Here is a 16,208-nt window from a genome sequence, read left to right as displayed (position 1 = left end):
AAGAAATGTGAACAATAAGGGGGAAAGGGAGACAGAATAATTGCAAAGGGGCGTTTATTGTATGAATGAATTTTACTCAAAACTATTGGGTGACAATCCTGGCCCCATTTAAGTCAATGAGAGTTTTGCCTTTAAATTTAATGGGACCAGGATTTTACCCAGTGTATCTGAGCTCATTAGGTCTGCATGGGACTCCAGGTTAAAGGCTTCTCCCTCCCTGTTTTTAACTAGAGATGGGCCTGAGCTGCAAAGTTTCAGTCCAGATCAGCAATTCTCCAGAATAGTGTGGGGGAGGAGGGGTTCAGAGTCTGCATATTGATTTGGATTCTAAGAGACAGGACCAAGCTGCAAAGTTCAGATCTGGATATTAATTTCCCCAGAGTTGGGAGGTCTTCATTCTGAGGGAAGGAGACAGGGGTTGGCACAGGCCCATTTTTAGCTTCATCAAGTTATGGGGAAAAAAACTCAAAAACGGGGTTTTTTTGGGGGAGGTTCTATTCAATCTGAATCAACAGCATCCCCAAGTTTTGATATGTATCTGAAGTTCTTGGTTTTGCAATAGTAGGCTGGAAAATTCAGTAGAGCAGGCTGTTTCTGGTAATTCCTTGTTTCTGATTGGCCTGTTAAGGGCTCAAGAACAGCCTCTCATGATTTTTCATCACTTTCACTTCCAGCTCGGTCTGGGAAGTGAAGTTTCATTATTTAATGTAATAAAATGGGGGGAAAGCTGCTAACCAAACTTTTTCAAAGCTCAAAAGTGTTTTGGGTTTGAGTGGCGGGTTAGATGAAAATTCAGTTTTTTAATCCAGTTCAATTTGCGTATCATAGAAATTACCTCTTAATGTATTAAGAGACATTCACAGCAGGACCAGAAAAGCAGTCTCTCTAACCAATATATATGTGCATCCTCATTCTCACAAACTATTAACAAAAAAACACCACCAATAAATGGACTCTCAGAATACAGTACTCCTGGGAATTATAGCACACACCAGTCACATCAAAAGAGCTGTTTTTTTAAGGCAGCTTTTCCTGTATGTTCAGTGTCTCCTACCGTCATATTTACAGGCATAATTGAGTATGGAGGGGAGTGGGAGATTCTTCTCTGCTGTTTCTTAGAGCAGAGAGACAGATTTTAAATTAGTAGCCCTCTACTGCCTCACCTTCCTTTTATTATTAATACAGAGAAAGCTATTTTAAGGAGCTGTCTTTGACTGTATTATTCCAACTAGAAACTCTTGTTCACTTACTTATTAAAAAATAGGGCATTTTTAGGCCAGCCTCATTTATTCACATTACTTGCCTTTGTGGTTCATTTGCTAACAACAATCATTTGGTTTTTGAATATGAAAAGCAATTGGTTGTGCCTTTAAAATTACCAGTTCAATCTGTGAACAGGACAACACTGGGGACAGACAAAATGTCTTTTCAATATTTGGAGGCCATATACTGCCCTTGGTCTACACACAGAGCTCACAGTGACATCAGTGGCAGCCTGTCATTTGGTCATGGATTAAGAGTGGTATAAATACAGATGCACTTTGTAGCTCCTTCCCCACAGACCTTTCTGCAGACTCAGTTAATTGTTAGTTGCCTGCGATGTGTAGAAAGATAAGTAATTCAGTGGTACACAGGATACAAGTGGGACAGAAACGCAGCTGTGAGTAGGGTACCAGGTCAGCAATTTGTGTCAAGGAACATGGAAGAAAAAGTAATCTACTCAGTGCCTAACCCCCACAGCCTGTATCTGATTTAGCGGGTCGGTGTATAATTGCTGTTATGTAGAATTTTACTCCCCCACAATTAAAAAGGCTGATAGCATTCAAGCAGAGGTCTCTTATGACTTTTAAACTGTGGGATCAGGAAGAACCGTGTAATCAATCATTTACTGCAAGTTGTTTGACGACAAGTCCTTGCTTTGCTTTCTCGAAAAGCAATCCTTACCTGCAGTGTTACTAGCGCTGGCAGACTAGTGTCACAAATGCCCGGAGCTATCATGGTTGTTGGAGGCTCACTGTACAATGCCATACTAAGCAGCATGGTTCCATGAATGAACTTTCTGCAAATTTCAATATACGTAGACATAATACCGCATCAGTACCGGAGATAAACCAGACAAGCTTGATTGAAATTATATCAGAAAAATTGAAATCAATGACTCGGGGAATAAGTATCTACATGGGTAACAAATATTTAATAACGGGCTCTCCAATCTATCAGAAAAGAGTATAACACAATCCAACAACTGGAAGTTCAAACTAGATAAATTCAGACTGGAAATAAAGCATACATTTTTAATAGTGAGAGTAATTAATCACTGGAACAATTTACCAAGAGTCATAGCGGATTCTCCATCACTGACAATTTTTAAAACATGGTATGCTCTCTAGGAATTCCTTTGGGGAAGTTTTATGATACATGTTACACAGGAGGCCAGACTAGACCATCACAATGGTCTTTTCTGGGCTTGGATTCTATGACTCTATGAATGGGACAGGCCACAAACCCTAGACTGGTAGTTCAAATCTGGCCTAGGTCAGTAATGTCTGAAAGTTGCTGCCCTCAGTATCCGTTAAGAAACGAGTTTGGTAAATTGTCAGTCCTGGTCCACTGGTTGGGGCAATACAGAAGACACCAGTTCAGTTCTGTGCTCCAACACAGACTTCCTGTTTGATCTTGGGTAGTCACAGTCTCTTTGTCCTTCAGTTCCCCATCTGTAAAATGGGGCTAATACTACTTCCCTACCTTACAGGGATGTTGGGAGAATAACTACTTTGAGGTGCACAGATGCTATGGTAAGGGGGGCATATAGGTATCTAAGATGGATAGAAAATATCCACCACCACAACTGGCCACAGTTAAGCACCCTATTTAATAGTATCAGTCTGGAGGACTGAAGGGGCATGAGGACTGAAGCACCCATAGAAATGGTCCCTCTAGGAGGAAGGAGATAGTGCAAGCTTCCTCACTCAATCTGTTCAGTGGATAAAGAGAAGATTATGGCCTCTAGCACCTGTCTGAGCACTACATTCACAAACAAAAGTCTGATCAGAAACATGCACGCACACTGTCTTCAGATAAGAAAATTGCAGGTCAATATAATTCATTCAGCGGTGCCTGAGTACATTTGGAAAGACATTGGTGCAAGTCCTAATCATAATTAATCCATTCACTTGAATTAAGATATAGTGTATCTGTTTTGCCTTTTAATTTACTCTCATCTTAGTGGCTGGTGGGGTTAAGATCAGAAATCAAAATTATGTATAAAAGGACATATTCAACATTTTTTCTACTCCTAAATAATTATTTTTAGTGACAGGCAAATTTTCACTACTATTAGCACTGCACAATCAATACAGCTGTGGAAGAATGAACTAAATTCCTTTCTGCCTACTAGAGCATCAACAAAATGGATACATGAGTTCAGAACACAGAATCTTTAGCAGTGGTGAGGATATAAGAGCACAGATGGGTTTTCTGATCCCAGTGTGAGTTTGCAGCGCTGACAAAAAAGGAATATTCTGAATTACAAACTGAACTAAATTGCTATAGAGTCATTGAGACAAGAAACATGGGAACCCTGCAATGTCATCTTTGAATAGTGTAGAACTGGAAAAAAAGAAACCAGTGTATGTGGTTGGATAAATATGTAGTATTTATGACACACACACAATCTCTCTCTCTCATATATATATATATATACACACACACACACACACACATATACACACACACACTTAGTGATGTAAACACACTGATTCAGTGCAACCAAATAAAGTAATACCGTAATTTGTGTCATTCATTCATTCCACACACACGAATGAATGACACAAATTACTGTATTACTTTATTTGGTTGCACTGAATCAGTGTGTTTACATCACTAAATCAAACTCTTTAAAGAAGGACAAGCCCAAAGTCATATGAAACACCCTGTAACCTGGGGAAGAGGGCTCCACAAGAATACAGAAACTACACATCATTTAAAGCCCAGTTTCCCCTGGAGCCCCCACAGAATTATGGTGCAGTTACATGGATTGCAGGTCCCTAGAACCAAGTCTGGAGACAGGACAGCAATAACTGGGCATTTCTTTATACATAGAAGAATGATGCAAATGGCAGGAAGAGCAGGTGGTATAGCATGATGGGATGATTCTGAAAAGGAAAGGGCCAACAACTAGAGCGTTGATAGCCAACAACTTTACTAACATTGTCTATCTATTGTCTCACTATCTGTATGAGGAAGTTTCTTTAACAATAAAATATGGATGGAATGTGAACAAACTGTACTATATATCTATTGCTATTTATTTATTTACACAGACCAATGACAAGTGAGAATACCTTCAACAGATTTCCTACTCTTGTTTATAACAGGAGCTGAAGTAAACTCCCAGGCTCATTACGTTACAAGACAAGAAAGAGGTTTAAGGACAGCTCAAGCTACATTAAGTTACAAGTTCAACCTTGTGCCCTGAAGTCACATGGGGGACTTCGCTCGCTGAGACCAGCAAAAGAAAATGATGTTGCCTGCTCTCTCTGACTTGGAAATACCACTTCAAAATAAGCTGTGTTGTTAAAAGCGGTGAACTCAGAGCAATGAGCACTGTGGGAGACATTACCTCTCCCGAATTGCCCAAAATGATGGATTTCTGATGCCTTAATTAGGTTTGGAACTCTAAACTATTTAGCTCAAGAGACAAACAGATTTTCCTGATGTGCAAGGAGGAGACTTGGCACTGTCATTGCAAATACTTACTGAACAGCTTCTCGAGTTTAACAAGTGCTCCTGTTAAACTCCACCATCCAGGTCCCTTTTGGTAATTATATTCCATATACTGCCAATTGTCATAGAAGGGCAAGCAGCATGAATATTAGGGTTATTGGTTAGAAAAGTCTGGGGCCATGATTAGCAGTTTTATTATTTATATTTCCAGATGAAAACTATGTTAAAATGGAGTTAGGTTGAAAGGACATATCAATGGTTAAAGATAAAATACACGATAGAAATGTTGCAATTATCCTCAAACCATCTATTATAAACCCAAGAAATTCATAGTTGACTTTAAACTTAAAAAGAAATCCAAACACGTTAAGATATAGAAATGCAGAGTCAGGGCACGCAAACAACCATAATTCTGCACTGTAGCATACTATGAAATGCTCATTAGAACTCTTTAATATCTAGTCTCATTGCGTTCATATGAGACACTCCCAGTAACCTGGGGCAATGCATCACTGGTATGTGTTTCTAAGTACTCATTTACACCACTGTGATTCAAAAATTACTCCACTGAAATCATTAGAGTCGCTGTAGAGTCACATCAGTGAAGATGAGAGTAGAATTTAGCCCATAGTTTATCACTATTCTTGCTTATCGTATGTCTATATTTCTGTATTACAGGACTGTTAAAATTTTCTGCATAAAATTTGTGAACAAAAATTAAAGATTAAATGATCGATGTTTTGAATGGGGGGAAATAGTAAGGAGAAGAAGCTCAACACACACTGCAATTATCGTCCCTTAATTTCCTGGACTGGAGCCCTTCCGATTAGCCAATCAGATTCCTTTGTCAGAATCATGTGTGTCAAAGTGGCATAATTCCCCAAAATCTTATTTCTGTTACTTTGTAGGTATTTGACCTTTCAGAGACTGTATTTTACTCCAACTACAAAATATTCAGGTATGGCTCTAATGGAACAGTAAAGCAGACTGATTGAGTGTTCAGATATTTTAAAGTTTCACTTTTCTGACTGAATTTCAAGGGTGCTTTTGGTTTTAAATTGGGCTATCAATTCAAATCATAGTAAGTAACCAATTTTGTGGAGCTGTGGTTGGCTAGAGGAGGGGAAAGCACCTATGCTTCTCTATACTAGTAGTTTCTCCTAATAGTAAATGACATAGCTAACAGATTGGTGAATGTCGAACACACAGATTCTAAAGTATTCCTCCTCCTACGCCTAGCTTTAATTTCTCCTTTGATGGGTCATTTGAGCTAGGATCTATAAAATACTGAAATAGCTGTAATGGAAAGTATTCTTGTATTTCCTTACTTATGTATTCTGGTTATGTATAGGGCCCTACCAAATTCATGGTCCATTTTGGTCAATTTCATGGTCATAGGATTTTAAAAATAGTAAATTTTCTAATTTCAGCTATTTAAATCTGAAATTTCACGGTGTTGTAATTGTAGGGGTCCTGACCCAAAAAGGAGTTGTAGGGGAGTCGCAAGGTTATTGTGTGTGTGGGGGAGGGGGGTTACACTACTGCTCCCCTTACTTCTGCACTGCTACTGGTGCAGTGCTGCCTTCACAGCTGGGCAGCTGGAGAGCAGCGGCTGCTGGCCGGGAGCCCAGCTCTGAAGACAGAGCCGCCACCAGCAGCAGCGCAGAAGTCAGGATGTCATGGTGTGGTATTGCCACCCTTACTTCTGCGCTGCTGCTGGTGGGGCGCTGCCTTCACAGTTGGGCGCCCAGCCAACAGCCGCCGCCTTCCGACCTCCCAGCTCTGAAGGCAGCACAGCACTAAGGTTGGCAATTGGGGTTTCTCAGGAACCCCAATTTGAGAAACGCTGGTCTCCCCCATGAAATCTGTATAGTATAGGGTAAAAGCATACAAAAGGCCAGATTTCACAGGGGGGAGACCAGCATTCATGGTCTGTGATGTGTTTTTCATGGCCATGAATTTGGTAGAGCCCTAGTTATGTAGCACCATGAAACAATAAGGCCATATTTTTAATAGAGAGGTAAAATTTTCAAGAGCACCCAAGTTACTTAGGGGCCTAACATTCTTTCAAAGTCAATAGGAATTAGTTCTTAAGAGCTAGATTCACAAGGGAGACTTAGGTGTCTAACTGCCACTTTAGCACCTAATTCCAACATTTAGGTGCCACTGGCACCACTGCTCAGCTGCTGCCTAACCCAGTCGGCACCTAAATTCCCCATGGTGCCTAAATTTCTGCTGCTGGGCACTCACAAAACTGCCTAAGTCCTGACACTGCCATGCTGCTCAGCTCCGAACTTACACCTAAGTCCCTGGAGAATTCACAAGCTAGTTGTCCCCCCGCCATCTTGCCTGCAGAGCCTGATCTGGTAGGCGTGCTCAGAACACCCCTAATCTACACCGACCAGGTCTCCCACCTCCCGGTAGAGCACCCTAACCCCCAGGTGCTAGGGTATTTTGGGGTGGGTTGCATTTTGTATGAAATACACCTCTACCCCGATGTAACACGAATTCTGATATAATGCGGTAAAGCAGTGCTCCGGGGGGGGGGGGGGGGGGGCTGCACACTCCGGTGGATCAAAGCAAGTTCAATATAACGCCGTTTCACCTATAATGCGTTAAGATATTTTGGCTCCCGAGGACAGCGTTATATCGAGGTAGAGGTGTACTTATATAGTCATTGGGCCGGAGAGTGAAAATGACTCTGTAGCCCAGTGAGTAAGGCAGTTACCCAGAAGGTGGGCACTCTGGATTCAAATTCATGCTCTGAATCAGGCAGAGTGGACATCGGAACCTGGGTGAGTTCTCTAGCCACTGGGTTATTGTGTATAAGGAGGGGCTCCACCTCTTTCTTCTCATTTTTTGTGAGAAAGGTCTGACCTGGATTAGGCACCTAGCTCCAGGAGAGGGTTCACGGCAGAGACCCTGGGGGATTTTTACCTTCCTCTGCAGCATGGGTCACTTGCAGATTTAAACTAGTGTAAATGATGAATTCTCTGTAACTTGAGGTCTTTAAACCATGGTTTGAGGACTTCAGTAACTCAGCTAGAGATTAGGGGTCTATTACAGGAGTGGGTGGGTGAGATCCTGTGGCCTGCAATGTGCAGGTGGTCAGACAGATGATCATGATGGTCTCTTCTGGCCTTAAAGTCAGAGTACAAATATCGTTAAAAAGCTGGCCTTAGCCCAAGTCAAAGATAAAATACAACTTACTCACTTTTGAATATTTCACCCTAGGTCTTTATTTACATAGAGTTACAGAGGTATTCATAACCAACAAGCATCTTTAAAATAATGTTAAACTGAGTGTTGGGTAAAAAGGGAAAGTTAAAATGTGAGGGAAGTTTCTAAACTATGGGGAGGGAACAGAGAAACTGTTCACTGTAGTCCCACTAGCAGCACCATTCTGGGAAGTATGAGAAGTAAGTGTGTGGAAAGGGTCGGGGGGCGAGGGAACAGGAAAGCAGATCCAGAAAGAAAATAGTCTGAATGAGAGGGTAGTTTAGTGAGGGTAGGGGAAGGCAACAAGGCCCTTCAACATGAGGGGCATTTTCTAGGGTAACCCAGTGGACAGTCAGAGAAGCCCAATCCAAAGGGGTTCAGGAAAATCAGGACTTGAAAGAACTCTGTATGGAAAGGTGGAAGAATTATTGAAAGTGACTGTTTCAGTCCTTATTGCAATAAAGTTCTGCTCAGCTGCTCAAATTAGTGTTCATTTGTTTGTATATTCCTTTCAGACCTCTCTATCATGCAGAGTATAGCACTTAATTAAAGAACACTATTTAAAAAAAAACACTATCATACAAAAATGTACTTACTTTTTTTGATACAAGGGGGAACATGTCCAAGCCAGTATTTCTGTATTTTTAGACACACAGTTTACGCCAAATAGTTTTATTGTCAATATTGTTTCATTAGGAAGAGATTTTATTTGTAGAGGAAAGTTGATTCTGAAAGAAAATCACAATTTTAAGAAATCTAACATACTTTAACATTGTTATTTGCAGTTACTGCTTTTCAAGTTTTACTGTATCCCACAACACATCTTACTAAGCAATAAACTGCAAGGTAGCAATTCCTTGAGGGAAAATGCAACTGACAGATCTATTATAAGCATTGCCAACAGTTAACCTGAGGTCACATTACATGAGAAAAGGCATATAAAATTTTGTCCATCCAAATGATCAAACACTAGAGAAGAGAAGGGCAGGACTAGCTTGGTTGTTGCAAGCAAAGGCCATCCCGTTAATACGAAAGTACATTAGAATAAACACTGAATGAAAAATGGATTATAAACTAGTGGTAATGGGCTAAATTCTCCCCTCAGGCATATATGCACAAATCCTATTGAAGTCAATGGGACAGTGAGTGAGTGAGTGAGTGTGTGTGTGTGTGTGTGTGTGTGTGTATCTTAACAAATTCTAAGATATGATGCCATTCTCTAATTTATGCATGTATAATCAATGTGTAATATTTTTTTCAAACAGGTTAAAGGCTGATGCGGTTTTAAATCCAATGCATGTCAATTTTTTAAGCAAGTAAAGTTGTAGAAACTAGTGTCCATTTCAGGTTGTATTGCCCATTAACAAGTAGATAGATCGATTAAATTACTTACGTAGGTTTTATAAACTGGTTTACAATTTTAATTTGCACAAATCCTAATAATTGTGATTTTTTCATATCTGTGTAAAAACATCTGAGTCATTAGTTTAGAGACCTACAAAGTATTACTTTATTTTTCCTGAAGTGAACGTTCATATTCAAAAGCACGTCTTTTATTTTCACTGAGAACATTTGGTGCAAAGCCAGATTTTGCAAACAGATATTGAGATTAATTACATTTTCTACGCAAACAAAATCAATATTCAGAATCCAGGGTTAAAAGAACTATTTTGCAGAGGTAATACAAGCATTTTAGAAAATGAAGATCTGAACCCGCTTCAATATTAAAAACTTAGGATATAAATCTAAATTAAACAGAGTGAAATTTTTCAGCATTCTAGATTGTTTAATGAAATGACGTAGTTGTAGGTGTCCTCAAAAATGTGCATTGTCATTCTGGAAACAAATCTAGGAAGCTCCACTGAAATAATTTAACAGTCTGGAAAACATTAGGATTAGAACTAGCAGGGGTAAAGTGGAGGGGTTATGTGGAATTTATACTTAGGGTAAAATTCCACTGTCAGTTACATTGTTATAAATCTGGCATAACTTGACTGAAGGTATACTTGAACAACTGACCTCCCTCCTCCCCCCCCACACCCTCCTTTTAATAAAGCAAAACATCTATATTCCACTCATTCAGTTTAAAGAGCAGTCTCACTCCAAAGAAATTAAGATGCATCCATCCCCCTGTCTCCCCAAATGTCCCTATTTACAGTTTTCAGACAATGCACTATATTTTGTTCTTTCTTCCAAAGCTTAGTGAATTTCAAAAAGTGATTGGGAAAGCAGTCTATTTCACACATCTCCAAATCAGTTATTTCCTGTCTTTTCATTTACAGCCCATCAATTCCATTCATCCTGAACAAAGCGACCCTAAAACATGGGTACTCAACCTTAAACATCTTAAAAGATCTGATGCAAGGGAGGAAAAAAAGCCCTGCACTTTATTATACAGGAGATAAAAGATTACTCATAAACCAGGCAAACATCTTTGCTAATGCCAGGAAGCCTCATTAGTCTTGTAACCAAGTGGAAAAAATATCCCTCATATTACAAGATACAGATTCTCTACTTCTCTTTTGCTGGAGGCTTCACTTGGACTTTGTCATGACAAAATACATAGCACTACTAAAAGTAGGCTATATTAAGCTATATTAAGTGCAGACTTTAAGAATGGCTAGATCATCATGAGACTGAAGCCATAGGTCAAATGGCTTATTGTCTATCAGGAAAATTTCCAGTGATATAGGGTGTGTACAGAACATGGGAGATAACTGTATTACTTATAAATATTCTGTGTACTTCAGTTTACCTGCTTGATATTATTATGTCTGATGATGTAGATTAAATAAAAGGGGACTATTAAGAACAACAAATAGGAAACAAAACAATGGTCAGAGATAAATCACCTCTGCATAAACAACTTCCAGGGTGTTAAGATAACAATGGGTGGGCTATTAATTAGGAAGATGCTATTTCCAGACTCCATGCAAATTATACAGCTGGTTTGCCAAGGTTCAGAGTCTAAGATCACTAGGACACTGAACAGTTAAAAACTTCCTCTCTAGAGAGGGAGAGGGAATTCAGCCATCAGCCACTGCTTGAGGGGACACTCAGAGGAACCAATACACAGGCCCTATGGGATGGGCCTGTGTTAGTGAGGCTTGCTCAAGCTGCCAGGGAAATTATAAGTCAAGGCATGTAGGACTTCTGTTGTTTTACTCTATTCTTTGATTTCAATGTACCTCTGGGTGAATAAACAATACATTTGTTTTGAAGAAGCTGTTTTGAGTCACTTCAGTCAGCTGTTTGTCACAGCCTTCTGGAGAAAAGTTTCGTGCAGATGCCAAATGCAGTTGGGCCTGCTGTGTTAACACAGTTGGGAAAGAGGGGTGGGGGAGTTCTGAAATCCAGAGATCCAGTCTAAGAGTGGTTGAACTGCAGGGCTCTACCCTTGCAAGAGATGAAGAAAGCGAAGCCTGTCACCTGAGACGTGCACTTGAGAGGGATTGTAAAAGGGCCCAAGTCACAGCTTGCCTTGTAACCATGACATGCTGCAACCTTCAATTGCTAGTAATTTGAAAGGAGTTCAACTCTGACTATTTGAGATCATAGCTCAAACTTTAGAAGGTATAGGCCAAATGTGAAACCTTATTTTAGACCTAGGAGGAAATGTGACATTTGACATTACTTTCAATTCAGACGGTCTAGGAGTAGATTGCATCTTGTTGTTCATATACATAAACCACCATAAAACAGATAAACTGTGCAAGCAGATCACAAGGCCCTATGATGAATTTACAATCCGAGGCCTTAGATCCTGACTTCAATGGGTTCCATTCACATTATGAGGTTGCAGAATCATGGCCCAAGCCCAGTCTAGGGGTATATAGGCCCAGAATGACTTTCCCTTGTAATAGCTGCTCTCACTGTGTTTCGTCTGTGCTCTCAGTGATCATCTGGGTGGCACTCAGACAGCATGGAGAAAGAAGCTGTCTGAGACAAATGGAGATCAGGGGGAGGGAAAAGAGTAGATTGGGACAAGGAATCAAGGAGAGAAAATTGGGAATGGTTGGACAAGGGTACTAGGACTACAAGCTCAGTGAGAAGACAGAGCCAGTGAGAAATGGGAGTGGGAGACAGTTGGCTGGTAGGAACAATGAGATCAAATGAGCTGTGGGAAGGGGAGGAAATTAGGACTGGCTGGACGAAGACTAGGATTAGCAACCAGTGGTGATCGTGGTGGGAGAATTGTGGCAGGGGAGGAAAAGAGACAGATCTGACAACTGCAGTGAAAAGGGCGATTAGGACTGCCTGGGTAAGTAGACTAGGGCAAGTAGCCAGGACTAGGGAAGAGACCGGACTGACAGGGACAGGTTGGTGGAGATGGGACAGAAGGGGGAAAAAGACAGAAGAATCTGTGCCCACTAGAGGACACACTCCTCCAGAGCCTGGAATGGAAATCAAGATTTCAGAGTCTCACCGTTCCTCTGGTGTCAGCAAATATCTGTGAAACCCACTGGCAAAGTATGTCTCATACCCATATAATGCCAAGCCATATAAAGGATGACAACCTACTATTGCTATCAGTTACACCATTAAGTGCAGAGGTCTGTGTAGTGGCTCTAAAGGCTCCAGCGCTACTTATAATTCATGTGAGTATCAACATGATGAAATTATTTTTATTTAGTTTGTTTTTTAACAACCTAGGAAGTGAAACACAAAAAGCTAAATTAAAAGAACATTATTAAGGTTGAAGGTGGGTGACACAATCTTTTACTGGACCAACTTCTGTTGGTGAAAGAGAGAAGCTTTCGAGCTTACACTGGAGACCCGAAAAACAGCTCTATGTGGTGGAGTAAAATATATTTCCTTACCCACACTGCCACAACACTGCAAACATTATTAAGGTTGTTAAGACAATCTCTCAAAAAATAGGAAATGCCAGAATGACGTTTGCCTGTGTACATTCATTATGGTGCAGTCTCTAATTACATGATCACATACTATTTTTTAAAAAAACAGGATCCCGGTCTCATTCAGTGCACAGGATAATTAAAATGTATACAACAGTAGCACCCAAAGACCATAATGAAAACTGGAGCCCTATTATATTAGGTTTTGCCTCAAAGAAACTAAAATCTGAACAGACATTCCAGACAAAAGGTGGGAAAGAGGGAGGCAACAAGCAAAGAAAGTGAGACTTCACAAGCAGCTCAGTTTCAAACACAAAAAACCTCTGTTAGGGTTTCTGGTTTAGCCAAAATATTTGTCAAGTGTCTAAGTCTTGAGCTGCCTCCCCTCCCTATGTTTAGAGCACTCCAAAATACAAACCATATATATATATATATACACACACACCTTCCTTAGGAACTCCTTGTCTGGGCCTCTACTCAGCAAAATCTTTCCCTCCATTTCCGTCTCTCTTGCCCATATTGATAACTCAATCCTTTCTAATCTAAAGTAATGAGCCTCATTGGTGTCAGCTATATCCAATTAGCTGTCAGCACAAAATTCCTCCATCAGCTGATTGAGCTGTTGCTGGACATAAATCCAAGTGACTTTTTAGCATCTCTTCCATTGTCACTCATGTCTCCTTTTAAAAAGAAAAGACCAATTAAAAACCAGCACATAAATAAGTAAGAGTGAAATTAGCTCTACGTATAAGGCAGCAAAGGAAATATATCCCAACAAAAAATGAATGGTACACTACCTCTTTCATGAGCTATTCTATTCTATATAACTTCATAAGCTATTCTATAGAACAATTTCTCTTCATCTTAGACTGAGTGGAGAGACAAGTCTAAAGCAATAGCACAAGGCCAAGAGCTAGGAGAACGTCATTGCAATATTGACTCTGCCACAGACTTCTTTTGTGGTCTTTCATAAGACATGTCACCATTTAGTGACTTGTCTGTAAAACAAATAATACTTCAGAAGGACATTGTATGGCTTAATTTATTCTGGCTAGAGATCATATATACCAGCCCTGAGTGAAGCTTTCACCCTTCCCTTCACAAATATTATGGAGCGTACAGCACACAGCTATAAGCATAGGAATATTGTCATCAGCCAGGTCCAGCTTCCAATAGAGTCATTGCCAGAGGGCTTTTAAATGGCCAAAAGCACACTCAACAGTCATTCTGCCCTTGCTCAGCCTGTTGTTGAACTGCTCCTTGCTTCTGTCAAGTTGCCCTGTGTATGGCTTCATAAGCCATGGCATTAAGGGGTAGGCAGGATCTCCCAGGATCACAATGGGCATTTTGACTTCCCCTACGGTGAGCTTCTGGTCCAGGAAGAAAGTCCCTGCTTGCAGCTTCTTGAACAGGCCGGTGTTCTGAAACACGCGTGCGTCATGCACCTTTCCAGACCAGCCTGTGTTAATGCCCACGGTGATCCACAAGCGTCAGAGAATCATTGAGAAATACCCTTTGCGATTAATGTACTCGTTGGCTAGGTGGTCTGGTGCCAGAATTGGAATGTGCGTGCTATCTATCGCCCCTCTGCAGTGAGGGAAGCCCATTTGTGCAAAGCCATCCACAATCTCACACACGTTGCCCAGAGTCACAGTCTTTTGGAGCAGGATGCGATTAATGGCCCTGCACACTTCCATCAACACGAGTCCAACAGTCGACTTTCCCACTCCGAACTGGTTAGCGACCAATCGGTAGCAGTCTGGAGTAGCCAGCTTCCACAATGCAATCGCCACACGCTTCTCCAGCGACAGGGTAACTTTCATTCTCGTGTCCTTGCGCCACAGGGCTGGGGCGAGCTCATCACACAGTCCAATGAATGTGGCTTTCCTCATATGAAAGTTCTGCAGCCACTGCTCATCATCCCAGACGTGCATCATGATGTGAGTCCACCACTCAGTGCTTGTTTCCCGAGCCCAAAAGCGGCATTCCACTGTGGTCAGCACCTCCGTGAATGCCACAAGCAATCCCATGTTGTAGCTACTATGCATGGAGAGATCAGTGTCACACTCCTCGTGTCTTTGTAGCTTAAGGAATAACTCCACTGTCACGCATGACGTGTTGGTCAGAGCGAGCAGCATACTGGTCAGCAGTTCGGGATCCATTCCTGCAGCCCAAAGAGGCAGGGCACGCAATACACATACCATTGAAAGATGGTGCCAAATGTGGACAGAAGCATGGGGATTTCTGGGATGTGAAGCAATGCATCACGAGTCATTGGGACAGGACCCAGGATGCCCCGCGACCTCCTCTGCCTTCCCACAAGTCTTAGCGGCAGAAAAGAAAGAGGTTCTCTGTGGGATAGCTGCCCAGAGTGCAACGCTCCAAATACCGCTGCAAGTGCTGCAAGTGTGAACACGCTATCGCGCAGGCAGCTGACAGTGTGAACACACAACAGCGGTTTCCCTTCAGCGCTCTCTGAGCGGCACTGTAACTGCCGGCATTATAACTTTGCCAGTGTAGACGTGCCCTAAGGATATGTCTACACAGCAAAGAAAAACGCGCAGCTGGCCCAGGCCAGCTGACTCAGGCTTGCAGGGCTTGGGTTGTGGAGCTGTTTCACTGCTGTGTAGACTTCCAAGCTCAGGCTGGAGACTGAGGCCTGGTCTACACTATGACTTTAATTCGGATTTAGCAGCGTTAAATCGAATTAACCCTGCACCCGTCCACACAGCGGAGCCATTTATTTCGAAATAAAGGGCTCTTAAAATCGATTTCTGTACTCCACCCCGACGAGCGGAGTAGCGCCAAAATCGATTTTGTCAATTCGAATTAGGGTTAGTGTGGCCGCAATTCGATGGTATTGGCCTCCGGGAGCTGTCCCAGAGTGCACCATTGTGACCGCTCTGGACAGCAATCTGAACTCGCATGCACTGGCCAGGTAGACAGGAAAAGCCCCAGGAAAATTTGAATTTCATTTCCTGTTTGCCCAGCGTGGAGAGCACAGGTGACCACAGATACCACAGATACCTCAGCTCATCAGCACAGGTAACCATGCAGGCCGATAATCGAAAAAGAGCACCAGCATGGACCGCACGGGAGGTACTGGATCTGATCGCTATATGGGGAGAGGATTCAGTGCTAGCAGAACTTCGTTCGAAAAGACGAAATGCCAAAACTTTTGAAAAAATCTCCAAGGGCATGATGGAGAGAGGCCACAATAGGGACTCAGATCAGTGCTGCGTGAAAGTCAAGGAGCTCAGACAAGCCTATCAAAAAACAAAGGAGGCAAACGGTCGCTCCGGGTCAGAGCCGCAGACATGCCGCTTCTACGCCGAGCTGCATGCAATTCTAGGGGGGGCCGCCACCACTACCCCACCACCTGTGACCGTGGATTCCGGGTCGGGG

The 16,208-nt window shown here is 41.9% G+C and overlaps 1 protein-coding gene across 1 annotated transcript in view; it reads right to left on the bottom strand.

Moving 5' to 3' along the window:
- The window catches only part of PIK3C2G (phosphatidylinositol-4-phosphate 3-kinase catalytic subunit type 2 gamma), a 321,727-nt gene that overhangs the window by 221,785 nt on the left and 83,734 nt on the right, over positions 1-16,208 (bottom strand). The window contains exons 12-13 of the mRNA XM_065420952.1: positions 8,541-8,672; positions 1,945-2,059 (exon numbers count right to left, since the gene is read on the bottom strand). Coding sequence (XP_065277024.1) covers positions 1,945-2,059; positions 8,541-8,672 — 247 coding nt within the window. The remainder of the gene's footprint in view (positions 1-1,944; positions 2,060-8,540; positions 8,673-16,208) is intronic.

The sequence above is a fragment of the Emys orbicularis genome, chromosome 1 (genome assembly GCF_028017835.1).
Source record: "Emys orbicularis isolate rEmyOrb1 chromosome 1, rEmyOrb1.hap1, whole genome shotgun sequence".
Lineage (NCBI taxonomy): Eukaryota > Metazoa > Chordata > Testudines > Emydidae > Emys > Emys orbicularis.
The sequence above is the reverse complement of the archived record's forward strand: the minus strand, read 5'-3'. Positions and strand labels throughout refer to the sequence as shown.